This window comes from Zootoca vivipara, chromosome 9 (assembly GCF_963506605.1).
Source record: "Zootoca vivipara chromosome 9, rZooViv1.1, whole genome shotgun sequence".
NCBI classification, from domain to species: Eukaryota; Metazoa; Chordata; class Lepidosauria; order Squamata; family Lacertidae; genus Zootoca; species Zootoca vivipara.
The window spans coordinates 13,050,059-13,077,178 of NC_083284.1; the positions used below are offsets into that span (position 1 = coordinate 13,050,059).

Below are 27,120 nucleotides of genomic sequence, written 5' to 3' on the forward strand. Positions count from 1 at the left end.
AATAAGAGAAAAAGCAATTTAAGGCTCACGTAAGTTAAAGAGGCCGCTGAGCTTTAAGGCCATCTATTTATTTTGTAAAAGGATAGATCCCCAAGAAAGCGCTTCACATAGTGCTAGCACCACACATGACAGCAGATCCCTCTTATGCCTGTCAATTTCAAGATAAATGGGGGCAAACCACTACTTTTACAGCCATGCAAGCTTCACATTAAAGACTTCAATAATAATAATAATAATAATAATAATAATAATAATAATAATAATAATAATAATTTTATTTGTACCCTGCCCTCCCCGGGCTCAGGGCAGCTAACATCATAAAACTAACACAGTATACAAAGAACATAAAAACAGGCAGTAAATTAATTAAAAAACATCTTAAAATTAGTTCAGAGCAAATTAAAATCTGGACAGATTGCAGTCCACGGGTAAAATTGAGTGTTGTTAATTTTCTCCAGGGCCAATTGTTACCACTGCTTTATAAAGGACCAGTGAGCAGGCTAGGAGGCCTCCTTAATGCTTGTTCTTATACAGAAAGAAAAGAATCAGATTGAACCCCGACCAAAGGCCTGGCGGAACAGCTCCGTCTTGCAGGCCCTGCGGAAAGATGTCAAATCCCGCAGGGCCCAGCTTTCTTGTGAGAGAGCGTTCTACCAGGCCAGGGCCACGGCCGAAAAGGCCCTGGGTCTGGTCGAGGCCAATCTAATCTTCCTGGGGCCTGGGCTGCAGTGCAGACGTATCCCGAGGACAGCTTCCAAAATAGCGCTCCAAAAACGCATGTGCAGTGTTCCGTTAGCGAAATGGTCTGCCTTTCAAATTACTTAAACAGATTTCCTCAAATTACTTAAACAGATTTTCCATTAAAATGCTACTCAGCTGTGCCTTTCAGACACTAGAAAGAAAGTACGCTGGATTCTGATTTGGTAGCCACCACCCAAATCAACAGCATTTGCTGGTATGCAAAATGTAAAGCACCTCTACACTTACTGCTATAATCTCCGTATCCGTAATAGTTGTTGTAGCCAGTGTAGTCATAACCTCCGTAGCCACCATACCCTTGGTTGTTGTATCCACCGTAGTTGCCATACCCCTGGTTCCAATAATTACTGTATCCGGGGTTCCAGCTTTGACTGGGGCCTGCAACAGAAGTAAGAGATGGTCACTGGGGGGAAAGGTGGGGGGGGGAGCCTAAAATGAACAGACCTAAACTCTACAAGGCAGCTGGGCTACTCCATCCCTTCTGCTGTTGGGCCTTTCTCAGTTGTCAGGCTACTGGAATAGTTTCCAACCAAGCTGATGACCTGTAGGAACTGCACTGTATACCTGAAGGAGCGTCTCCACACCCACCATCCAGTCCGGATACTGAGGTCCAGCGCTGAGGGCCTTCTGCTGGTTCCCACGCTGCATGAAGTAAGGTTACAGGCAAAGGGCCTTCTCGGTAGTGGCACCTGCCCTGTGGAACGCCCTCCCAGCAGATGTCAAGGCAATAAGCAACTATTTTACTTTTAAAAGACAACTGAAGGCGGCCCTGTTTAGGGAAGTTTTTAATGTTTGATGCTGTATTGTTTTTAATATTCGGTTGGAAGCCGCCCAGAGTGGCTGGGGAAACCCAGCCAGATGGGCGGGGTATAAATAATAAATAATTATTATTATTATTAAGAACTGGTGCCTGAACTTACTTTTCTCCTCCTTTCTTCCTCATGGCTTAAGTGCTACTCTTACTACTGATCTTTGTAAGCTGCTCTGGAAGTGCTATTACGCACACTTAATTGGAGGGCATTCTACTGAAATCAGTGAACTGAATTTCCAAGTAAATTATTTTAATTTTAAGTAGACTGGGTGTTATGTATGGTTCAGCAACAGCTACACTGTGCGAAACAGCAAGCTATGTTAGCTAGCTTTCCACTGTGTTGAAGTATAACTTTATTCCATGAGCAACCAACTCAGGTTCCTTGTAATCCTGAATTCTTAAAATTTTTATTAACTGTCAGTTAATATAAAAAGATTCAATGCCTTCACCAAGAAGGGAAGCTAGGGGCGGGTGCTGTAGATCAGGTAGGCGCACTGAGTTCACAGAGATGTTTGGCGATTTTTTAAAACAGAAAGCTGAGAAACATGCACTTGAGAGAACAGATCTTCGAGCAGGTACTGCAATTAAGTATCAGTGCCAGTTAAATAAAAATTTTACCTCCACCTCTGCCACGAGCTCTTCCAGCAAATCCCCCTCGTGTTCCCCACTGCTGCTGCTGCTGATACTGTTCTTTTGACATCGCTACTTTTATTTCACACTGAAAGAATGATAAGTAATAGTTATTTCTGCAAAGTGCAAGTGAGCAGCTCTTTCAGATTCAATGCCCATTTACAAAATTAATCAAAAATAGCAGTGCAATTTAAGGAATGAGTTGGCACCAGCAGTACAGCAGGTAAACACTGCAGCTATATTATAGTTACCGGTAAGTGTTAAATCTTCATTTTCACAAAAACACTAGTAAGAATTGAGCTTTGAAGAGGTATAGAGGCGCCGCTCAACATTCAGGAGATTTAACTTAATCTTTTTAACCAGCAAAACTTTGCTGGTAAGTGACAAAACTATGTCATTTTAGTACCGGTAGGAAGATACAAGCTCCAAATAAGCCTATCTACCAGTCACTGGCAATAGAGGGATTGCTCTTTAAGAAGAGGTAAAACTGTTTCCAAAGGTAGTTATGAACTACCGAGCATAAACTGAAGTTTAAATGCTTCCAATGTTACACTGAACGGCGTAATCCAGGGGTAGGGAACCTCTGGCTCGAGGGCCTAAATCCTCCCAATTTGGCGTGTGAGGCCATTTTCACGATACCATGCCCCAGCTATGAAGGAGCAATAAGGACCTTCAAATGACCTCCCACTATCAGCACTAATGAACTGAAAGGCACTAACAAACCCCTCTGAAGATAGGCTTACACCAGGGGTCAGCAAAAATTTTCAGCAGAGGGCCGGTCCACTGTCCCTCAGACCTTGTGGGGGGCAGGACTATATATTTGGGAGGGGGGGGAATGAATGAATTCCTATGCCTCACAAATAACCCAGAGATGCGTTTTAAATAATATCACACATTCTAGTAATGTAAAAACACGCCGATTCCTGGACCGTCCACGGGCCAGATTTAGAAGGTGATTGGGTCGGATCTGGCCCCCGGGCCTTAGTTTGCCTACGCACGGCTTACACTGAGAGTGCGACTGCAAAGCGCTTGATGTAGCCCCTTTGAACTTTGACAAGTGGGTAGCCCAGCCCACCCACGGACATTGGCCCAAAAAATGGGGAATTAAAGATGTGGCCCACTGGCCACAGACAGTTATCCACCCCCAGCATAATGTCACAAGCAGTTGGTTTTCTAGGTTCTGTCCCACCCTTCGCCCTGCCCTACAAAAGGCCTCAGGACAGTCAATATCCCATGCCCAGTCCTCACTGGGCTGTTTTCGGATTCCCCCTCCCTCTCACAAGAAGTGTGCGTTCCTGCAAGCCTTTGGGGTTCACCTCAAGCCTGCTAATACCTCCCCCCTTCTGTATGGATGGTGTCGTCAACTACATAAAGACCAGCACTTGGGATTAACTGAGCTCACTATCAAGTATATAGCGACGATATCAAAGTACTTTTTCAAAACAGAAGAGTTGTAAATATTTCTAACAGTTGTGTGGGTACATGCATGCTTTTAAACAAATGTTTCACCCCTAACATCCACCAGTGACTCCTCCCTTTGTGTTTTCTTGTCTACTCTTCTGTCTTGATAAGAACTGGCTGTTATTGACCAAGCAAAACCAGGATTCTCTTTCTAAAGAGGATGTCCTTTGGAATCATAGCTGGAAACATACTTTACTGAGACCAACGTTGTGGTATTTTTTCTCCATAATTTTCTTCACTGGATCTTCTTCTTTGAAAGTAATGAAGCAAAAACCACGACGCTTGTTGGTTTTGTTGTCCATGGGAAGTTCTATCGATTCCACCTGATCAAGAGGTACACAGATCACACAAAAGTATGTATTTTGAACAGCTTATAGCTAAAAGCACACAAAGAGCTTCGTTTCAAAGTTCATATTAAACAAAAATAATATAGGATGGAAGTAGTCAGGATGCAAGTAGTCAGCTGAAATTCAAACATCACCATCAATGATTGTATGAACCATAACTTAGAATCCAAACCGTACAGGGGTCTCCAAACTTACCCGGCTTCGGGCCGGTTCCTCCGGGCAGGGGAACGCGCTCCCATATGTGTGCGCACTCGCTTTTTCTGGTGCGGCGCTGGAAATGGCTTCTGCACATGTGCAGACATCATTTCTGGTGCACTTCCGGGGCGGGGCGGCATGGCACGAGAAATAGCTTGTGCGCATGCGTATGGGAGCGCGTTCCCTCGCCCTAGGGCCCATGCATGTGCACAAGCTATTTCTGGCGCCGCGCCAACCTGGAGATGGGCAACCGCACCACGACGCGCCAGTAAGAGCGGTCGGCGGGGGTCGCACAATTGGCTCGCGTGGGCCGTATCTGGCCCCCAGACCGTAGTTTGGGAACCCTGCCATAGTCTGAACTGAAGTAGAGGGAAGCCATTTTTACAGCCATTTTCCTGCTCAAGACCCAAGTCTCTGGGCAAAATGGCCTTCAGAGTGTATGACTATGATTTGTCCATTCACACATCAAACTAAGTCACAGTAAGCTTCCTTGTTCATGGTTTGCTGCAATGTTTGAAATAAGCCTCTGCATCCAGGAAAGTGCCCAGAGGTAACCCCGCCCTACCATGGATTACTAAATTAGTGAAAGAAAACTATGCTAATTGCAGAAGCATTAAATTGTTCAGAGCCAATTTAACCATTAGAGAAAAATGCCTGCATGAGTATAACATACCTCAGTAGAATTTTGAATACATATCAAATCTCAGGCTCTCAAAAGAAATTGGCCTGCAACTGAAAAATTTCAACCAGATTGTCTTAAGGATATCACTACTCTAATATTTAATTTGAACTTTTATTGGCTGGGTCAATTAGGCTATGGTTTTGTTCTGAAACCATAATAAACAGTGCACTCCACATCCTGCTAAACTCAGGGCAAACCTCCCATTGATTTCAGTGAAGCTGGCATTACCCTACTGCTGGAAACAAATTAGCCCCAATACAACTGTAACAATCCAGAACATCACAACACAGCTTTTAAACTGATTTGTAGGGGGAAGTTAATAGGACCCAATAAGCAACTGGTTTAGGATAGTTCTTAGGGATGAACTAAATGTCTATGTCCTCAAACTGAGGCCAGGACAGAAACTGGTAGTAAGAACGTGGAGACAACAAAGTACCAAAAAGTGTAGTAGCATAACAAAAATTACATGCAAACAAGAGGTTAAAAGTACCACGAAGGGACAGCTTTCTTACTGGGTAGCTGGACCTTTTCTCAGAGCTGCCTCTGTAAGGAATACCAAGCAGAGATCTCCTAGGTGTGCGCACTGTCATGAGTTTCATTATTCCCAACGGTTGTGCTTGAACAGGGGGTCAAACTAGCCCTACAGAGATGAAATAATTATGCCCTCCCCCAAAAAATGTATGCCCGCCCCCCCCCAATTTTTGTCAGTACAGTGGTACCTCGGGTTACGAACGCGATCCGTTCCGGGTCGCAGTTCGTAACCCGAAAAGTTCGTAACCCAAAAAAGGCCCGAACCGCCGTTTTGCGCATGCGCAAAGCGCACCGCTTCTGCGCACGCGCGGCAAAAACACTTCCAGGGTTGCGCAGTTCGTAACCCGAGGTGTTCGCAACCCGAGGTACGACTGTAAACTGTTTTCCAAAAAACATTTTGGGGGAAGTTGTGAATAAGTATGAGTGGAATCCAATAGTGTCTATTTCTCTTCCCCACTGCTATAAATACCCTAAAGTTGCTCAGGAGATTCTATCAGCCACTCTGAGCAGTTCTGGAGGTGGGGGAATTACCAAACTAACTCAAAATGAACAGACAGGGCAGGTGACTTACCTCGCCAAAACCTCCAAAGTATTCCCTTATTTTCTCCTCGGGCGTATCTGGAGATAGCCCACCAACAAAAATCTTTTTAACTGGCTCTTTTGTTTTCATTGCTTTTGCTCTTTTGGGATCAATCACTTTTCCATTCAGCTTGTGTTCTTTCTGATCCATGACCTGTAAAAAAAATAAAATATAAAAAATGGCATCTTATATTTCCATGGATACTCGGCAAGAACTAGCATAGACCTTTTCTGAATCCTTGCAACAATGACAACGCGTCTTGAACACGTACCTTGTCTACGCTCTCGGCTTCCTTGAACAGCACAAAGCCAAAGCCTCTTGACCGCCCTGTAATTGGGTCTAACTTCAGGGTGCAGTCCACAACTTCACCAAATTTCGTGAAGTAATCCTTAAGATCCTTCTTTGTAGTATCCCAGCTGAGGCCACCGATAAACATTTTCCTGCAGAAGAAAACAAACGTTAAGATATCCAGACTTTAATGGGCTTTGCTAGAACAGTAGCAGAGCAATGTGAATATAGTGGTGCCTCGACTTACGAATTTAATCCGTTCCGAAGGCACCTTCATAGGTCGGAAAATTCGTAAGTCGAAAAGCGCCATTGGAAACATGATTTCCCATAGGAATGCATTGGAAATGGAAAAATTCGTAAGGCGAAGCAACCCCATCAAAAAATTCGTAAGTCGAAAAAACTATCTAAAACCACCGCGGTTTCCATTCGGATGTCGAGAAATTCGTAAGCGTGTGGCCATTTGCCCCATTCGTAAGTCAAAAATTTCGGTTGTCGAGTCATTCGTAAGTTGAGGTACCACTGTAGCCATTAGATAACCCGCCCCAAAACAATACCTGGCATTCTCTCCCACCCCATAGACCTAGGTACAAGCAGTGTGGGGGACAACTGGCAAGCCATCTGAAAAGGGGCTACACACCCCTTTTATGATGAATACACTACTGTAACTAATCAGAATTGCAGCAAGAATGTTGCGGTAAAAGCAAAACCCTACTCCCCTTTACCATCCCAGCATATCCCAAGGTAACACCCACCTCAGCAGCCCAACGTACTTCTAATAGCTTCTAACATTAATTAAACATATAGCGCTGCCAAATTGGCATGGAAGTAACCACATAAACTGGCTGGTTTATGATAGCTCCCAATTCTATTGTTCTGTTGTGAACTGTTTGGGTTTCTTATAGGTTAGTGCAAACACAAACCAGTTGCCTAAAATGCAGAACGTCAACAATAAAAGCTTTACACTAAGCCAGTGGTTCCCAACAGGTGGTCCGGGGACCCCCAGGGGTCCGCGAGCTATGCCAGAGGGGTCCGCAAGATGCTATTAGAATAAAAAATATATTAAATATATTTCGTATGATAACAGATTTTTTTGTTTTGGCCGCTTCCTGCATGAGCAGAGTCTAGCCCCAAACTAGAATTAGATAGGCAGTAGTTCTGCTGTATGCCGTTAGGTGGCGCTTTACAAACACTACTGTTTTGCAAAGAGGCAGCGCGCGCATTCTACTAACGCTCACCTCCCCAAGATGCTTTGCACGCGTCGGCTTCATTTGTGCGCTACTGCGCAGGTACCCTGTCTTCTCCATTCCCCTCCCTCTTCCCTGGCGCACGCTGCCTCTTTGCAAAACAGTAGTGTTTGTAAACAAAGCATTGTTTTCGCGGAAGCTACAGTTTGCGTAGTTAAAAATGGACTGTTGGTTAAAAAGTGGTTCGTTAAAATGACAAAGGCCTACAGATGAAGAGGAAGAACTGTAAAAAACGTATAAATATAAAATATAAAAATACTCTTAATTTGGCTCTCACTTTTTAATTTTAGGATTAGGAATTAATGGGGGTCCTTGTCACAATAGCGGCTCGATGAGGGGTCCTCGAGAAAATTTTGTTGGGAACCCCTGCACTAAGCATCAAGAATCCTAATGATGTGTTACTTCCAGTTCTGCTAATTTGTGAGTGAATATATATACTTCCACGGACTGGATCAAGGCCCTTCTGCAACCCAGTGGATTGCAATGGATGCTCCTGCTTGAGGAAGAGAAAGGGGAGAGGAAAGTTTAAGCAATTCCCTCTTAAGTCTCCAGAGCAACATTCAATGCTACTCCAGAGGCCCCTCCCTCTGGAACAGATCTCAGGGGAAGGGTGTGGGAATTGCAGAAAGGAAAAGAGGAATTAGTAAAGTTAACTCCAACCCCTTCCACTATTGGGAAGCCTGGATCCAACCCATAGCTGCCAAGTTATCCCTTTTTTAAGGGAAATTCCATTATGCTGAATAGGCTTCCTCACGAGAAACTGGAAAACTTGGCAGCTATGATCCAACCCCATGAATGTTTGTATGGTATAAAAGCAACGAAGTGCACAAACTAGTCAGGTTGATTAATGTAACAGGCTCCAAGACAAAAAAAAATGACAATCAAAGCTGCAGAAGTCCTGTATGAACTAGTTTTGTGATTACAATGATTTTCACATAAGACAGCACTGCTACCAATGATGACAGGGCCTCTCCCAAATCAAATATGTATGCAACCCAGGAGCAAAGAGGTAGAGACATGTCCACCACTCCCCACAGAAAAGTGCTTGATAGGGTTAATGAACAGTGAATAATACTTACTGCAAGTAAGCCAGAGCTTGGGGAAAGGGTTAGCCTAAATTGTTTTGAGACTAAAACAGGGAAGGGAGGGGAGGCAGCCCACTGACCAACTCCCAGTGTTGTAACTGTACTGGAAAAAGGCCGTACTAGCTATGTTCAGGAGGCCGTCCCTTCACCGTAGCATTCAGTCAGGGACTTCCTTATCTTAAGGCTGCACCTTATAACAGCAACTGTGCCTGAAACACACCATGTGATGCAATATGGGTTGCTGCTAGAAGTAACATCTCATCTTTGAGCTGCAACTTTCACATAAAAAAAACCACCCGGAAGGCTGAGCACTAATAAAGAGCAATAAGAGAAGTCATAAGAGCTGCAGGCTTCCTGAAGCTATTTTCAAGATAAGCTCATGCAAAAATAAATAAATTTGAAGACAGGTATGTAAGTGAAGGTGGAAAACAAAGTTACCAGCTCCACACACCACCACCCCCAAAAAATCTCTTTTTAATAACTATTTTAAAAAAAACTAATTTGGCACATATTTGTTACAGTCCTGCAAATACAGTGGTACCTCGGTTTATGAACACAATTGGTTCCGGAAGTCTGTTCATAAACTGAAGTGAACTTTGCCGTTGAAAGTAATGGAAAGTGGATTAATCCGTTCCAGATGGGTCCGCGGCGTTCGTAAACCGAAAATTCGTAAACCGAGGTGTTCATAAACCGAGGTTCGACTGTAATTTGACAGAGGTTGCTAGTATACAACCTTTGTACTGGGCCTTTCATGCTCAGTAATTTGTGATACACTGAACTTTACCACTGAACTGTCAAGCTCTTCCCTGTCTCGTCACCTGCACAGGATTGTTAAGAACATAGCAAGTGACTGGATACTTACTAGTTTGGTTAGTAGTTCTATGGTGCTCTTAGCACTCCAAGTGGAAGATGCAACTCAAATGTACTATTTGAACAGCTGCCTTTACTGATAATATTGTGGTGCAGGCCACCCTTCTTACTGAAGATATTGGTTCATTAGAGAACCACACCTGGGATGCAAACTGTTACAGGTTTAACACTTACAGTTTCCATGGAAGAAGTCCAATAATTGTAATCTACCGGTAGTAGACAATGGAATGCCTAATGCAGTGTTTCTCAAACTTGGGTGCCCAGCTTATTTTGGACTACAACTCCCATCATTCCTAGATAGCAGGACCAGTGGTCAGGGATGATGAGTTGTAGTCCAACAACAGCTGGGGACCTAAGTTTGAGAAACACTGGTCTAATGAATCTAACACTGAGCATCTTTAAAAGTATTACAATTTTCGGAGTTCCCTCCTGGAAGTTCTGACTGTTAATCCATTTCAGGTTTAGAGCATAAATGAGTTTCAGAGATTCAGAACACTTCATTAGAAAATGAAACTGCTGTCCAGTTGCACATCTGCTATCCTATCAAACAGAAAACAAGATTTACTAGCAGGGCAGGAATGTCCTTGGATCATCTTGTAGACATATTACATTCTTTACTATTAGGCAATGCCAGAAATGAAAAGATTTCACCAGTATAGGAAGAAATTATTCCTGCTAATTAAATCATGCCAAGACAGCATTTTAGGACCAAAGAAGGCAAGAGGCATAAATATTGGGTACAATTATTTTGAAAGACGGTGAGCAAAGCACATTTTCAAAAAAATAACTACTCATATGTACAGCTGCTCAAAAGTCAGCTTCAGCCTGCTTTAATATTATGGCAGTAAAACAACTACCCAGAAAGTAAAATAAAAAAATTCCTTCAGTAGCATCTTAAAGACCAACTAAGTTTTTATTTTGGTATAAGCTTTCGTGTGCATGCACACTTCTTCAGATACCAAATATGCACACGAAATATGCACACAATATGCACTTCAGATATGCACACGAAAGCTTATACCAAAATAAAAACTTAGTTGGTCTTTAAGGTGCTACTGAAGGAATTTTTTTATTTTACTTCGACCCAGACCAACACGGCTACCTACCTGTACCCAGAAAGTATTTGGTTCAACCTATGTGGACATAGCTTTAAGACAAGTGGTTAACCATGCAGCTCCACTACCACTGCTCAGCCTGGGCACTGACGTTCACCTCCGAGGGTCTTCTGTTGGTTCCCTCACTGCGGGCCCCCTTGGTAGTGGTCCCCTCCCTGTGGAATGCCCTCCCTTCAGATGTCAAGGTTAACAACTACGGTACCTGACTTTTAGAAGACATCTGAAGGCAGCCCTGTTTAGGGAAGTTTTTAAGGATTGATGTTTTTTTATTATTATTATGGTTTTAGACTGGTGGCATATAATAAATGTTTTATTATTATAATTCCATAGTTGAGGGAAAGTCGATGTCTATGCACTCTTCAACAGCCCAGGCTTAATGCTAATAGCAAATGCATGCTCATATTTGAACTTAGTTCCTGCCAACCTAGCAGTTCGAAAGCACGTCAAAATGCAAGTAGATAAATAGGAACCGCTACAGCGGGAAGGTAAACGGCGTTTCCATGTGCTGCTCTGGTTTGCCAGAAGCGGCTTTGTCATGCTGGCCACATGACCTGGAAGCTGTACGCCGGCTCCCTCGGCCAATAATGCGAGATGAGCGCGCAACCCCAGAGTCTGTCACGACTGGACCTAATGGTCAGGGGTCCCTTTACCTTTACCTTATTTGAACTTAGTAAAGGTAAAGGGACCCCTGACCATTATTATCATCACATAAAATAGCAGTAGGGACTATCATGCTGAGTCCCAGTGATTTAGGTCACTTACTATGCCTTAACTAGCACTATCTCAATAACATAGCCCAGCCAGGAGAGCTGCAGTATTTTTGAGCCCAACACTATGTATGGAATAATCTCCCTAGGGAGGCCACCTGGCACCCAACTTGCTGTCTTTTCAGCATCTGGCTAAGGCTTTTCTTCTGTCCCAGTTTTAAAGATCTGGCTTTACGGTTGGTCACTTTAAAATATGTACCGGTATTTGGCAGCTGCTTAGTTCTGATATATATATTTGGTTGTCTCTTAAGTTGTGGTTTTACTATAACGTTGTTTTGCTATAGTCATCCAGAACTCAAAAAAGCTTGCCACATTTTTGTGACATTTTAGCTAGTCCTAATAAAAATATTGTCCAACTGCGGATTTTAGAGGTTTCTTCCCCCATATGGGTCAACACGGCTACCTTTTGCTTCTTATTTTACAAGCTAATAAATGGAACACTTTAAACCATCCCCCAGTAAACCACATTACAAAACTCTAGGCTCGAAGGTACAAATGCATGATGGCTATCATCAGAGCTAATTACTTATATGTATATGCTACAAAAGGATACTGCTCAACTATCCTGTTAACATTTTCTCCCATGCATTACATAAGACATGCAATATACATTAGTTGAGCGAACATAGTGTTATCCTTTCCACACTGTAAAAGTCTCAGAGTAAGAAAGCTGCTTAGGTGACCAACCTAATCCACTGAATGACAATGTAACCTTCGGCCAGATAGTGGATACTCTTATTATAAACAGGGGGGACGGGCTCTTCACCCAGGATTTCCACATATCTCTGCAGCCACTCACACAGGACACAGATAAAGACAATGCCATGGAACCACCAAGTAAAAAGTAGGTTTCATGACCGGACAAAAGAGGGCTCAGTGGAAAGCTTCACATTCGTTTTGAGAGCTACAGAATGTGTGCCATCGAGCTCTTATATGAGCTTATATGACTGTCTTTTGCACAATATACACAACTGAAAATTTGCACAGAATGGGCTCCACTCGCGCCATTTCTAGCCAGGTAGCAGCTCAAGTCGATCGATCTGCAGCGAAAACAATGAGCCTTGTGACCGTCTACTCTCTGAGGCCACAACTCTTTGTTTTCACGCATGCCTGGCTAAAGAAAACAAAAAAACAAAACAGCAGGGCTCATTCAGACAGGCTACAAGCCATCTGCTGCATTTGACAGCCACTTCTAGACTGCGGTTTTGCTGCATTTTTATAGCGCCCAGACCATGCACACCGAAGTCCCCCTCTGCGTTAGAAGCATTTTGCTCCGTTGAAACACACAAGAACACACAAGCGCACAGGCACAACCCGCCGCCCCCTCTCCGGCTCCACAGCAAAATAAGGCGGCGAAACGGAAGAACTCGCTCTTGCAACAGGCAGCTGCTCCTCGAAGTCCCCCAAGGCGCAGGAGCTCCGCTCGCCCGCTTACACTTGGAAGCCATCAGATAAAGCACCAGATGCGCGTCCACGACGCGGAGGACTCGCGCATCTCCATCCTAACACTACCCGGGGAGGGGGAGGGGAAGCGAGGGAGATGCGGAGCGAAGCACTATTGGCGGGGCGGCAGAACCAATTTTGGGGAGGGGGAAAGGAAGTTCCCCTAGGAAATAATGCCGCCGGTTACGTTTCTCCCGACTCGGGAGTAAGCAGCCGGGTCAACGCGAGGCGGGATGAGGCCCGTCGTCGTCGTTCTCCTCCTCCACCCGCTCACCTACCCTTCATCCTCCTCGTTCTTGCTCGCGTCGATTTTCGCTCCCTCCGATTCTCCTGTGCCGCCGCCGCCGCCGCCTCCTCCACCGCCGCCACCTCCTTCGGCGCCGCCGCCGCCGCCTCCGTTGCCCGAGGCCCCTTCAAGCTGCTCGGCTTGCTCCGGAGCCTCCGCGGCAGCGGCATCTCCGGCGACCGGCTGCTCCGACATGGTGCCTCGGCTGGCTGGTCTCGGAGGAAAAGGGTGAGAAGAGGGTCGCCGAAGGTTTGTGGTGGGACGGGAGAAGAAGGCGGGATCCTGCGAGGCGCGCGGGGGGGAGGGGAGTCAGTAGGGGCTGCGCTGCGCGACGGCGACGACGTGCGCGAGCTGCTGGCGTTTCCCTCCTTTCTCGCACTTTAATGGCGCCGCCTCGATGGTTCCCAACCTAAAATGGCCGACGGAAGGAATGCGGCGGCGCGGCCACGTGACCGACGCCCCAGTTTTCTTTCTTTCTCTCCTTATCCCTCCACCCCCCACGCCGTGCGCGCGCATTCCCTCGCTTTGAGAGGAAACCCATAGAGGCGTAAACGGACGGGAGAGCTAGAGCGGCCGTCGCTGGCGGCGTGGCGTCTTTTCCTTTCGGCCTCTCCGCCGCTCTAGCCTATAGTCGGCCCCGTCGGTCGTGTTGTTTGTTGTCATTGCATTTATTTATTATTCCTTAGGATTGCCTCAGCTGCCCCCATATTATCCCAGGGCAGTTTTTTAAAAAAAACATATTACAAAACGATAAAAGCACAAATAAAACTGAAATAGTTGGAAGGGCGGGGAGTGAGTAATAAGGGAGCAGCAGACAATAGGACGGCCGCCATCGCAGGCCTCACACAACGAACAAACCCGGTTTATTTCTCCCACAGAACTACGGTAAGAACTCGGGACTCCCTTTATTCCTGTCACAGAAGCGCCGCCATTCCGTGCGCGCTCTGAAGGAGGAGGAGATCTCGGAGCCGGAGATCCCGCGAGGGTCTCGGCCAAAGGGAGCGGAGCTCCGGGGAGATGGAAGCGGGACGCGGGAGGGAAGAAAGGGCCGCGCGACTCCCTCGCGGGAGGAGAGGGAAGGGCGGAAGGCGGCGGCTCAAGGCTGTCCTGGATTAGACCAGTGGCTGCCAAAGTAAAGGATTAAGACCGGAACTATTGTGTTTGGACTAATTAAGAAAATTGGAGCAGGACCAAGGAATCACATCAACTCCTGATAATCAGAACACGGGAAGTTTCCAAAAATGTTTAATTCGGAACCGAATAACTGGTTCTTTTGATTGTATTATGATTTGGTATTGTATCAATGTGGCGTGCATTGGACTGTTATTAATGAAAAATTAATAAAAAGTACTTTAAAAAAAAAGGCTGTCCTGGATTATGAACGCAACACCGGCTGTGCGCCTAAACGGACTTTCCGCGCCGGATCTTGTGCTACCTGCACGACCAGGACTGCCGTTTACTATTGCATTTACTGTATTGTGTTTGCAATTTTCCGCCCGCGTTTAACACGCGAACGATCCTGTGAAGAATCCCACGCGCGTCCATAACACGTTCAGCGACGAATAACACTTCATGCAGTTCTGTGTATGAGAGATGCGAGAAAGACACGAGATGGGTTTGTGAGAGAGACATGTTCAGTCCCCACACTTTTATTCATCAAAATACCCTCTTTTTAAAAAAACAAACAGCGTTTTCATCCACTTGATGAAGCGGACTATAGTCCGCCAAAGCCCATGCCATAATAAACCTTTTAAGGCGCCACGGGGGCTCTTCGTTTTTGCTGCAAAAGACTGAAACGACCACCCCTGTGCAAATTTGAAAGCAATTACAGTACACATTTGAAAAATAAACGACTGACAATATTGCATTAAGAACTTCCAAAAATGCATAGCAGCCTGGATCGTGACTCAGTATATTCGCAGTTTCGGCTACAGATGCGGGGGGTGGGGGGTGAATCTGGGGCATTGTGCTCACATGCAAAACAGGCACACTATTTGCTGGGCGCTCTTAAACCTGGCTCCACACCCAGCCAATCTTCCATCATCAATGGGGCTTAATACTGATTTATCTGCATGGTTCTTTTAGGGATAAGAAATAGATGCCAGCAAAGTGCTTACATAGAAATAATATAGTACAGAGCATTATTTTTTAATACTGTACAGGGATTTCACAGGTGGCACAGAGCAGATTGCCATACTGGAACAAGTGAGCTTCAGGAGACCGTTAACATGAGGTTCAGTGCTGTCACTTTTGGGTTGGCTCGCACGTTTTTAGTAACGCTGCCAGGATTTATCAGTAACAGCTTCTTCATAGCTGCCAAGTTATCCCTTTTTTAAGGGAAATTCCATTATGCTGAATAGGCTTCCTCACGAGAAACGGGAAAACTTGGCAGCTATGAGCTTCTTGTGAACAGTTGGGTGTTAATTAGTAGTTACACTGTTATCTTCTGCATTTCCTTTCTTTCTGAACCGCTTACAATTCCCTCCCAGTATTATACACACCTGCCTACTGGTTAACACTTACTGAATCTGAAAAAGATTGCATTCTATGAAACTAGAGTTCTAAACTACTGTAGTTAATTCTTTAAAATATACAAGACCCTTAGTTTATGAAGGGGAACTCTCAAGAGAGAATGCTTTGCCTCAAGGTCTCAATTTCAAAGAGCAGCCTCTCTTCCTGATGCCCTATGGAGCTCTCATTAAATCTCCTTATACACTAGGGCCTAGTGTATATACTAGGCAAATACTGTACATTGTTCTTTTCCCAGGCCTTCAGCTAATTAAACAATCTACAACCGTACCTTGGATCCCGAACAGCTTGCGACTCTTTAACGTTTTGGTTCCCAAACGCCACAAACCCAGAAGTGAGTGTTCCAAATGTTTGTGGCTTCCAACTGCATGTAGGAAGCTCCTGCAGCCAATTGGTACCCGCGCCTCGATTGTCCAACATTTTCCTAAGTTGAACAGACTTCCCGAACAGATTACATTGGACAACCAAGGTACGACTATACAGTATAGCCTTCTAAACTAGGGGGGGCAAATTGTTTTTCCTATGGTATTTTTTATATTGTAACCTGCTTTGTGATCTTTGGATGGTTTAGAAATTTGATAAAACACTGGCATTTCCAGATAGGGGTAGGAGACCCTGCATCTAAAATGCTGGAAATCCTGCAAATCACCACAGGAAATGTATTACTTGATAGCCAAGTGGTCCAACTGCATATGGCAGCTTCCTTATGTTCCGATGACCTGAGATTTAACAATACAAGCTGTAGTTTTGAAAAAAGCAAGTTTGGACTTGATATCCATAAAGGCTGATCACCGAAGAATTGATGCTTTTGAATTATGGTGCTGGAGGAGACTCTTGAGAGTCCCATAGACTGCAAGAAGATCAAACCAAATCAGCCCCGAGTGCTCCCTGGGAGGACAGATCGTGAAGCTGAGGCTCCAATACTTTGGCCACCTCATGAGAAGAGAAGACTCCCTGGAAAAGACCCTGATGTTGGGAAAGATGGAGGGCACTAGGAGAAGGGGACGACAGAGGACGAGATGGTTGGACAGTGTTCTCGAAGCTACGAACAGGAGTCTGACCAAACTGCAGGAGGCAGTGGAAGACAGGAGTGCCTGGCGTGCTATGGGCCATGGGGTCACAAAGAGTCGGACACGACTAAACAAGTCTCAAAGTGGCTAACAATCTCCTTTCCCTTCCTCCCCAACAACAAACCCTCTCTGAGGTGAGGCTGAAACTTCAGAGAAGTGTGACTAGCCCAGTGATGGGCAACCTTTTGAGCTTGGTGTGTCAAAATTCCCCCAAAACAGAGCTTAACTCGGGTGGTGTGTCACTTCAAGAAAAAAAACCATAATTTTGCGATATTTATAGTTTAAAAAACAAAAATGTATAATTGTTATAACTGTATTCAATAAACCAAAAACTATTTTTATTCAATAAACCAAAAACAATTTAACCAAACCAAACCAAAAACCGCTTATTTATCACAAAGTGCCCAGAGTTGTTGAGCTTTTTGGGGGGAGTTTGTTGAGCTTTTTTGGGGGGTGCAAAAATTGCTTTGCTTTTGGGGGGATGCCCCAAAGCTGCTGCGTTTTTGGGGGGTGAAAGAGAAGAGAAATAAATGACGAATACCTTCGCTGGAACTAACACGCAGCACCGACAGTTTTGCCAAAGTACCAAAAAACCCAGCACAGAACGGGTTAAAAAACCAATCTCTGGCTACCAGCAACAGCGGAGACAGGCTGTAGCAGAGACAATCTGGAGGAGTGGGAGAACAAATGGGGGAAAACAGGGCCAATGGGCCAATGGGGTGCGTGCCAGCAGTGAGGGCTCTGCGTGTCACGTCTGACACACGTGTCATAGGTTCAACATCACTGGACTAGCCGAAGGTCACCCAGCAGCTGCATGTGGAGGAGCAGAGAAGCGAACTGGGTGGCTCTCTTGAAAGAACTGGTGGGAACTTTTAAGGATGAGCAGCAGGACATGGCAAAGTTTTTAAATGCAAAAAAGGGTGGGGAAGTAGGATTCCCTCAGATTACATGTACTGTATTGCATACTGACAATGAAACTATGTGCACCATTATATAAATCACTCAATTACTATCATGGTCAGAGGTCCTTCTTAGTGACCACTCAACATTAGGGTAAGGGGAGATCACTTGACAGTTTGATTGGTAGCAATGAGAAAAAGAGCCTCTTGCCTCATAAAACCCAAACTATTGTTTTTATTCTTTAATATAGAAAGAATGCAGCACTGAAAAAGCCACATCCCCAAATACCATACATTACTAGATAAGGGAACAATAATGAAAGGCCAAGTACTCATGGAGTAAACTCCCCAGGCACTGATTATTTTCATAGGGTTTGCTTTTCCTGCTGCTTAGCACTCATTTCCATTTCTATCTTAGATTCCTTTTACTGTTAAGGTCACTGGGCTGTAGAAATGCTCAGACACAGCCTACTTGTTTACAACAAAGCTCAGGGGGATGTAGAGACTACACACTATTCATACCTTTAGTTTTCCAAAGATCACACCAAGTTCTTACATTCCATTTGAAAGCCCTAGTTTTTATGCCCGTGATTGTCATTATCATAACTAAGGCTAAGTAGACACACTGCATCATCCCACTGTGTTTATCAGCAGCAGACTAGACTGTATTGGCTGCACCTGCCAAGTCAAAGCATGAGCAATGGACAAACGCCCCTCCGAGTACTTACAACTTTTGATTAGAACAATTTGTTGTGTTTTAATGAAACAGCATTTTGTCTTCCTTAGTAATAAAAACACCTTAAGTTGCAGAACTTAATTACAATGCAAATGGTTTTTTAAAAAAACTCCCAAACGACCAGCCAACAATTTTCAGTAGACCTACTGTATATGTTTCAGTCTCTGTTCAGTGTTTTTCAAAGAAAAGTGACGACTTTCCTCCAAGCAGCTGCATCATACAAAGATTAGGGGGTATAGATCAACATAAAAGGTCACACTTGCTTCTATAATCAATAAAGTCTCTTCATTTTTTTAAATGAAAACATCAGTGATAGAATCATGTTGCAGTACAGCATGGAATACAGTTGATACACACATACCCCCACACATACCCTTGCATTTCTCTAGCACACACTGTGTGGGTTTAACATGTTGCAATATTGCTCAAATGGTATTCTTGAGCTTGATACAACCATCATGGTATTCTCAAAATGCTGAAGACAGCACTCACAGAAGGTAAGCATTTTTATTTGAGTCATTCAACAAAGAAATACAAATAAAAATTGTATAAACACAAGAACCACATTGGCATCATAACACAGATGACAAAAGGACAAAAAGTAAAAACCATAAAGAAAACTATTCGGCCGCTATGTACAGATGGACACTGTTGTGTCATACACTAAAAGTCTTTTACAAAATAATCTCATGTCACGAAGACCACCCTCCAGTCAGTCCTGATGCTCTGCAAGATGGCTTTGCTGTAGAATCTACCTACAACCAAGACAAAAAACATTATGAGACTAGTGCAACATTTACATTCTTTTTAAAAGGTCCATTTTCATGAACTGCTTTAAGTCCTCTATTTATTCCTCGCTTCACTGTTAAAGATCATATGCATCTCTGTCAACATGAAATATTTCTGATGACCCAATTGCACTTTACATGCCCAGGCGTCCCAGTTCAGCTCAAATGATGGAGCTATGTCAAAGAACTGTAGAAACTCAGCAAGGAAGTTCTTGGTTTACTAGAAACCAAGCTGTAGAAGAGCCTTTCACGGCTTCAACTGCTAGCAGGAAAGAGAAAGTGGCAATACAAGGAAAATTATTGTTAGCCAGGTGATTAAATAGAAACTGCCATCTGCATATGATCTTTAATGTTTCCAGATTTAAAAGTTCGTTTAGGTTTGTAGAATTCACTAATAGCTATAAAAGAAAAAAGCAAGCATTAAATCTTAAAGAACGAACACTTAAAACGAGGTTCCACAATTGATATACAACACTAAACAGAAGACCAAAAATGATTAAGCTGTAAAGGCATTTATGCACTTTAACTCCTGTAAAAAACCATTTTAAGTTAAGACACTTAAATCTTCAAAGATTTTTAAAAAGAAGCCAAAGTCTGAAGTTTTCCACTTTAATCTTTACGCTGGGTACATGAAGTTGGAAGAGACCATACCACAGGACAGCGTTTTCTGGTGTATGCCTTGCGCTCTGCCTGCAACGTGCGACCCCCAGAGATAGACGTGGTCAGGGTGACACACGGCCTGCAATGAAGTTCCCGCTGGCGGGTACAAACAAGGTATAATGTCAGAGTTAGAAGACAACAATCTTGTTTTGCTTAAGTTGTACCCATTTCAGTACTTTACCTGTTGGTTAACACTTCTATTAAGTTTAATTATTCCTCTACACCACCTGGCACACAATGTAAGCAGAAAAACTCTTATGTTTCTCTGAAGTACTAAGGACGATGAACCACCTTTTACAGAGTTAAAGATCTATAGACACTTAAAAGCAAAGAGTTTTAAAAAGACATTTCAAAACACGTTTTTTAAAAAAGTTTTTTTAGAAAAAGGCTATTCAAGAAAAGTGGTTTATACTTGTTTGTCTATTGATCTTTAAATTAGATTAGATGTATGGGTGGTGACACTTTTCACTCAATACACACCTGTTTCTTTCCAGGTTTTCCTTTAGTATGGCTGGTAGTTGTTTTGGTGATTACCGCCACCTCGGGATGCCTTTCCATACGTGCTTTGCTGTCCTGTTCAGGAGAGAGAGAAATTGCAGCTTCAAGGTCCAGCTCAAAACCACATAATACTCAAAAGATGCTGTACCAAACTATTATCAGAATCAGTTTCAATACAGACCCCTACAACTAAAAATCCGCAATACCCTCCTCTTCCTGCCCCATAGATGCCAGGATGAGAAAGACCATAAAACCACCCTAAATCTATAGCATAAACTAGAGGCAATATTGAAAGAAAAGAAGCTTACCACTGTAGTCAGCATATCCCTGTCCATAGCCATAACTTGGGTAGTTGTACCCAGAATAATCATATCCACCATAGCTGCTGTAACTCTGATCGCTGTAAGGACTGTTGTAACTTCCATATCCTTGATCATAATAGTTGTTATACCCTTGGTTCCAGCTTTGGCCTTGACCTAAAATAAAGTGATGACATGAAGTCTTTAGCCCTGCTTTTTTCTATGTTAGAGAAAAATTAAAAGCCGCTGTATTTAAAGCTTTTTTTACTCTAATATTCAGCTGCAAAGGCTCCCAAATTTTAAAAATGTAGAACCATCTCTGCCCTCAGTCTTACAATGTAGTATCACTCCAACGACACCCCCTCAAGTTGCAACTCCCGATTCAGATCTGGAGACAGATTTCAGCAGTTAAGAATTAAGGCACACTTACCCCTGCCACGTCCTCTGGAACCACCACGCCCACCAGATGAAGCGCCTCTGCCTCCCTTCTGTTGCTGCTGTTGCTGCCTATATACATCTTTGGGCTGTGCTACCTTTATCTCACACTAGATGAAAACAAAAGTGCAGAAATGTAATACTTAACATTCTGAACTACCATCACTCTTGCATGCAAGAGAAGATGCAAGTGACAAACACAAAGCAAATACCTTTCCAGAACCAATTTGATGGTATCTGCTTTCCAACAATTTCTTTACCGGTTCTTCGTCTGAGTATGTGATGAAACAGAAACCCCTTCTTTCATTTGTCTTCGTGTCCATGGGAAGCTCAATATTTTCTATCTGAAAACCACAGTTAAAAGCTGTAAAACTTAACCCAATGTCAGCCTTCACCAAACTAGTGCTCTCCGTGTGTTTTGATCTACAACTCCCATCAGTCCCAGCCAACACAGCCTTCCTTCATCCTCTTGGCCCCTATCTTCCAGCTTCCCACCTCTACCATCCCATTTTTTCTTGCAAACCCTCATGCCTAAAACTAAATCTCTAACTTGTACGTACTCTCAAATCCTTCCCCTGTACTATGATCTATCTTGAGCTACATTTACACACATTCATCCAATGCTCTTCCCGCATTCCTTTATTACCCTCTTAGGTCTTCCTTCACCCCTCTTACTTTTACCTCATTGATGCAATTTAGACTACAAATTCTGAGACAAGGCCCATATTTTTCCTTATATTACTCTTAAGCACCAGATGATTTACAGTGCACTGACCAATAATTAATATTTTTAGACAGCTTGCAAGTAAAGTCTTAATAGTGTAAAAATCCAAACCCATGCCCCTACTTCCATTGTAAACGCAACTCTCAAATTGTTCCCATTTATTCCCACTGTAAGCTCTAATAGTCAACGGCCCCAAGAGAAAAGCTATCAAAGCTAATCAAAGGTCACATCTGCAGATAATAAGCCAGACTTTCTGGCCTCTTTTGAATCAGCTTTACAGATCACAGCTTCTTGCAACAAACTCTGATCCCTAACTTGGACATAATGAGATGTCGAAGCTCCCTCCTTCATTGATCCTGTTTGTGCCAGAGGATCAATATAAAGTAGTGACCAGGGAACACTGCTCACTCAGAAGGTCTAGATTTCTGCTGTATGCAAATACAGACAGTGTCATTCAAAGCTACAATATTACAGTAAGCCCACAACTTTTGGGAATCGTGCCTAAAGCCAAAATTACAGTCAAAACACATTGGGTGCAACGGTGGATGAGATTGCCACATCTTTTTTTACTGGATGCCAAACCCTTTTAAAATTTTGCCAAGCTGAATTCACACAAGTTAAATGTGCACAAGTTGCAGGCTTCTTGTACAATTTAGAACAAGCAATGTTTTACCAGTAAGTATGCCACACAATACCCCTCAACTGTAGGCACAAAAAATAATGCTAGACAAAGACAACAACAAAGATTATACCTCTCCAAAGCCACCAAAATATTCCTTTATTTGCTCTTCAGATGTATCTGGACTCAGTCCACCAACAAACACTTTTTTGGGTGGCTCTTTCCCCTTTAAAGCTTTTGCCCTTTTGGGATCTATTAACTTGCCATCCAATTTGTGTTCCTTCAGTTCCAAAACCTAAAAATACACGAGTTCAAATTCAGACTCAGAAAATGAAAATACTTCACAAGTATTCAGAGATGCTGCTTATGGCCATTTAACACCAAAACTTACATACCTTCTCAACACTGGCAGCATCTTTGAAAAGCACAAAGCCAAAGCCTCTAGACCTCCCTGTGACAGGATCTGTTTTAATTGTGCAGTCCACCACTTCTCCAAAGCGAGACAAATACTCTGTCAAATCTTTTTTGCTCGTATCCCAGCTTAGGCCTCCAATGAACATTTTACTGCAATGAAAGAACAGAGATTTGATTAAATTATACCTTCCCAAAACATTATGTATTTAATGTATGTTTTGACTTTCCATGTGCAAGGTAGCTAATAAATTTAAAGTAAGGCAATTACACTAAACCAATACAGAACCAAATTATTAAGCAAGATAGACAACTATGCTTGATTGCCCCAACTCTATTGTATTCCACATAAATTAGAAAAACTAAAACATGTCACACTTGACGTACAGCCACAAGTTAGTAAGAAAAATCCAAAACCTCATTTTTGTGGGGAGGGGGTCCTTCAGAACACAGTTCTACTGATCTGTCCCACATATGTGGTTCAAACTGTAAGCAAAGGTGACTGTAACGGTGCTTGATTTTTTTATATGAAAGTCCTATCTCTTATCCCTACCATGGGAAAAACTGGGCATAAAGTCCTCAATGTTGATCTACAATGTTATCTTTATTTTCCAATATTTGGGGAAGTAAGTATTTTAACCTCAAAAAGCCCAAATACAAGAGTAACTAAGTATAGGTTAACATTTTCATGAAGCAGAACACAATATGTGTCTATTCTGTGATTATGACAACTCTTGTAAATTCTAATGCCTCTACACAACAGCAAATGTATATATGGTTTAAAATACATGCCTATGAAGATAGAAACCCTATTACACTTTCAGCCATGCAAAGAAAATATTAGCCATGCTTAGTGGGAAGCTTATTTTGTTTAAATGGGACTTACTTCCAAGTAAAAGTATTTGGATTGGATGTTATTTGCAGGCAAACACAATCTATCCTGATTTAAGACTTTGCAACAGGAATGAAAGATACATATTTGATTAACAACTCATCCTATCTTGAGGTTAGAATGGAATCAGGACAGAAAGAATGATATCAGTTAAGACACCCTTCCCTGGAAGTAGGAAACATGCATAATAAGTAAGAACAACTATCAGCTTTGAATAGTCCTGCAAGGATGATATACTTCAAGAACACTCGAAATACAGGATAACATGAAAGTGCAGATAACTAACCATGCTCTCAATCTCAACAGCCATGAAAGGTAGGTCAATGGGGATTTCATATTGTAGGTGGCTGGGATAAGGCCTTAGAGAACTGGCCAAACACCCAGGAATAGTGAGAATTGCAATTCAGCATCTTCAGAAGGATCGTACAACAAAAGAGGTTTAAAGACGCTCTCAAGGGAAATCTTTAAAAAATGTAGTGTAAACACCAACAACTGAGAATCACTGGCCTGTGAATGCTCCAACTGGAGAACAGCCTTTACAAAAGGCATCATGGACTTTGAAGAAGCACAAACTCAGAAAGGGAGAATAAGGGAGAAATGTGCTAACAGGAAGGCAGTTTGGCAAATCCTCACTGTGATCAACTCCCACCTGAAACCTATGACCCCACTGTGGAAGGATGTGTGGATCCAGAACTGGCCTCCACAGTCAGACACACCGTTAAGATCATATTCATGCAAGACAAACTTACTCGGTTACAAGTGGTCACCAAAGAAGAAGACAGCTACATCCAAGAGTGAGTCTCCATGTTGCATGAGAGCCAGGCAAATGCAGCAATTAGGATTGTTGGGAATAGGGCTATGTTTCCAAGACTTGGGAGTTATAGTCCAACAATAGCTGGAAGACCTACCATCCCTGACCACTGGTCCTGCTAGCTAGGGACGATGGGAGTTGTAGTTCAACAATATCCAGAGACCCAAGTTTGAGAAACACAGGACCGGGGCCTGGGAGGGTTCCAATCCCCAGTCGGCCACTTGCTCTCTCACCCTAACCTACCTCACAGGGTTGTTGTTGTGGAGATTAAACGAAATGTAAGGGCAAGCAGGACCACGAGTGCCTGGGGGGGGCCGTTGGGGCCGAAACGCAGTAAGTGAAGCAAAATGAACTAGCGTAGCAATCCTGTGATGAGCACAGCCTCGGCAGGGAGAAAGTGCGCCCAGAACCCAGAAAGATGCCTTGAGAGCCTGACCCACAACGAAGCCTACACTGGCCGGCAGCGGCTGTCCAGGGCTGCAGAGCAGGGAGTCTCTCCCCAGCCCCGCTGGGGATCGAACCTGGGACGCAAAACAGGCGCCCCTTACTACTCAGCCACCGCCTCTTCCCCGGTTCCCACTGCGCACGCGGCGGGCGGCGGCGTCCGCTTTGCTTGAGCCCGCCCACCGGGCTCCCCCATAGGCTGCCGCTTGCGTCACGGCGCCTTAACGGGCACCTTCCCGGCTCCGCCCAGTTGGAAACGGAGGCTGAGAGCGCGAGCGGGTGGGGGGCGGAGCGAAGAACACACAAAAGGGCCCGGGGAAGCGGCTCTCGCGTGCGAACGGCCTAGTCACGTGGCCAAGCCGCTACAGCCCCCCCTCCTCTCTCCCTCCTTCCCGCCATTTACTTTTCCTACAGGACAAAATGGCGCCCTCTTTTCCTTCCCCCCTCCCCTCGCCACGCCGCGAGGCTCGTTTCCTCCACCTGCTCGTCCGCCCTTCGTACCCGTCATCTTGCTGGTTCTTGCTGGCGTTGATCTTGGAGCCCTCGGCGAAGTCGTCCCCGCCGGCGCCAGAGCCCGCGTTGTTGTTGTTGCTGCTGCCGTAGTCGGTGTTGTCCTCCATGGCCAAGAAGGGCCGAGAAGAAGCGCGCACAACACACACACAAACACACAAACAAGACGAGAGAAGGGACAAGCGAGCGAAGCCGAGCAGAGTATTAAAATGGCGGCCGTAACAAGAGATCCGGGCAGAGCCTGCGCCGCGTTTATATACGGCCTCTCTCGCCCAATCGGCGCCGTCCGCAGGCGCAGGCGCGGAGGAGAAGGAGGGCGGAGGGATTTCCTGTAGTAAAAGAGCGCTCCAGTGGCGGAAGGGCAATGGCCGAGGAGTGAGCCTGCGTGGCCTTTCGGTTTCTTCCACCAGGGACTCCACACGTTTGCGTAGAAAAGGACCCGTTTGCATTCAGTGGGTCTCGTTTCCCAACATTATTATCATCATTTATTACCCGCCCTTCGCCCGAAGGCTGCAACATTTAAAGCAAAAACATTTGAAAACGGTTCAAAGCAACAAAATAAGACGGGTCCTAAAAAAATAATAAGCTGCGGTTGTAATGCTAAGTCTATTTATTCAGAAGGCAATGATGGTGGATTCAGGGCTTTGTTGGCGCTAAGGGAACTGCATCTGCCATCGCTTTTCATAAAGCGGATGAAGTGAAACGTGGCTCCTGAGCAGGTGCAGAGTGCCTTTCTCTTTCTTTCATGAGTAAATACAGATGGGCAGGACATCTGGGACATCCCGTGGGAAAGTGAACCTTCACCCTCTGTACTTGCCCCAAAATCAATTGTACAGCCTGCTTGTGTGGTTTGTGGCATCTTTCGCAAGTTACGCAGTGCGAAAGAAGGGGTTCGGTGGTGGCTTTTAGTGGGCACAATGAAGCCCTCCCATGTTTGGGGCTGTATGGTCATGTAGTGCAAGAAGAGTTCCCCAGAGGACATCCATACGTATCATGATTTGGATGAGGTTTCTGTGAGGGCTGTATTCCTTTGTGGGGAACAGAGTGCATATCAAGGGTGAGTATGGCCATGATACATTACTACGGCTACATACACACATGCATTTAAAGAAACTCCCCCCCCAAAAAAAAAATACAGTAGTGAACTGTAATAAACTTGTTGCACAGCTATAATTCCCAGGACCCTTAACTACAATTCCCATAATTCTTGGCAGTGGGAGGCATACAGTACTTTAAACGTATGGTATGTACGTGCATTCGTCCAGTACCCTACATGATTCCAGCTACACAAATGTTAAAGGTTTCTCCCAGTGCTTTTTTTCCTAAAAAAATTAAAATGTTTAGGGGTACTCTTATTTTCACTCAAGAAAATCACCATTTTATAGTTCAAATCGGGGGAAATAAAAAACACAGTAAATGGACAAAAGGACAAAGATTCACAAAATGTTTAGGGGTATCCGTACCCCTGCATCCCCCCCCCCCGAAAAAAGCACTGGTTTCTCCACACATACATTGTTCTCTCCATCCAGGAAAGCAAACTCTGTCGCAGTTCAAGAACACACCAAACCAGGAAAAATCACCCAAGGAGGGTGGTGCCCAGAAGTTAGTGTGAGGAGTTGCCTGTCTGCATTCTCAAACTCCCCACTGCTTGCTATTCAGACTTTAGCAGGAAGTTAAGTAATGCTTCAAGCAAGGCTTCTA

At 44.2% G+C, this 27,120-nt stretch overlaps 2 protein-coding genes across 10 annotated transcripts in view; both read right to left on the bottom strand.

The window, feature by feature from the left end:
* Nucleotides 1-13,521, bottom strand: part of HNRNPD (heterogeneous nuclear ribonucleoprotein D) — a 15,185-nt gene extending 1,664 nt beyond the window's left edge. For all 5 annotated transcript variants that reach the window (XR_004692406.2, XR_004692405.2, XM_035112200.2 and 2 more), the window contains exons 1-6: nucleotides 13,087-13,521; nucleotides 6,268-6,436; nucleotides 5,988-6,149; nucleotides 3,853-3,984; nucleotides 2,189-2,288; nucleotides 988-1,137 (exon numbers count right to left, since the gene is read on the bottom strand). Coding sequence is in view for 3 of the 5 variants with exons in the window: in XM_035112200.2 (XP_034968091.1) it covers nucleotides 988-1,137; nucleotides 2,189-2,288; nucleotides 3,853-3,984; nucleotides 5,988-6,149; nucleotides 6,268-6,436; nucleotides 13,087-13,289 (916 nt within the window). In the remaining 2 variants the exon portion in view is untranslated. The remainder of the gene's footprint in view (nucleotides 1-987; nucleotides 1,138-2,188; nucleotides 2,289-3,852; nucleotides 3,985-5,987; nucleotides 6,150-6,267; nucleotides 6,437-13,086) is intronic.
* A 5,295-nt stretch (nucleotides 13,522-18,816) lies between these two features.
* On the bottom strand, nucleotides 18,817-25,661 carry HNRNPDL (heterogeneous nuclear ribonucleoprotein D like). Of its 5 annotated transcripts, XR_004692388.2 has the most exons (9): nucleotides 25,390-25,661; nucleotides 22,747-22,915; nucleotides 22,485-22,646; nucleotides 21,221-21,352; nucleotides 21,004-21,118; nucleotides 20,583-20,750; nucleotides 20,257-20,349; nucleotides 19,768-19,872; nucleotides 19,056-19,083 (listed from the first exon to the last, which is right to left on the bottom strand). XR_004692388.2 is itself a non-coding variant. In XM_035111754.2 (8 exons), the coding sequence occupies exons 1-7, from the start codon at nucleotides 25,527-25,529 to the stop codon at nucleotides 20,279-20,281; spliced, it is 957 nt and encodes a 318-aa protein (XP_034967645.1). In that variant the 5' UTR covers nucleotides 25,530-25,661; the 3' UTR covers nucleotides 18,817-19,079; nucleotides 20,257-20,278. The 5 variants fall into 5 exon arrangements, 4 of the variants coding, with proteins under 4 accessions (XP_034967645.1, XP_034967642.1, XP_034967646.1 ...); XM_035111754.2 differs by lacking the exon at nucleotides 19,768-19,872 and having other exon boundaries at nucleotides 18,817-19,079; XM_035111751.2 differs by lacking the exon at nucleotides 19,768-19,872 and having other exon boundaries at nucleotides 18,817-19,083.
* Between the last annotated feature and the right edge of the window lie 1,459 nt (nucleotides 25,662-27,120).

Coding starts and splice junctions, on each gene's coding strand:
- HNRNPDL (XM_035111754.2), bottom strand. CDS start 25,529: ATGGAGGACAACACCGACTACGGCAGCAGCAACAACAACAACGCGGGC. Junction 22,647..22,746: donor ATGCTGCCAGTGTTGAGAAG/GTATGTAAGTTT, acceptor GTGTATTTTTAG/GTTTTGGAACTGAAGGAACA. Junction 20,751..21,003: donor TTCCAGAGGACGTGGCAGGG/GTAAGTGTGCCT, acceptor ACTTTATTTTAG/GTCAAGGCCAAAGCTGGAAC.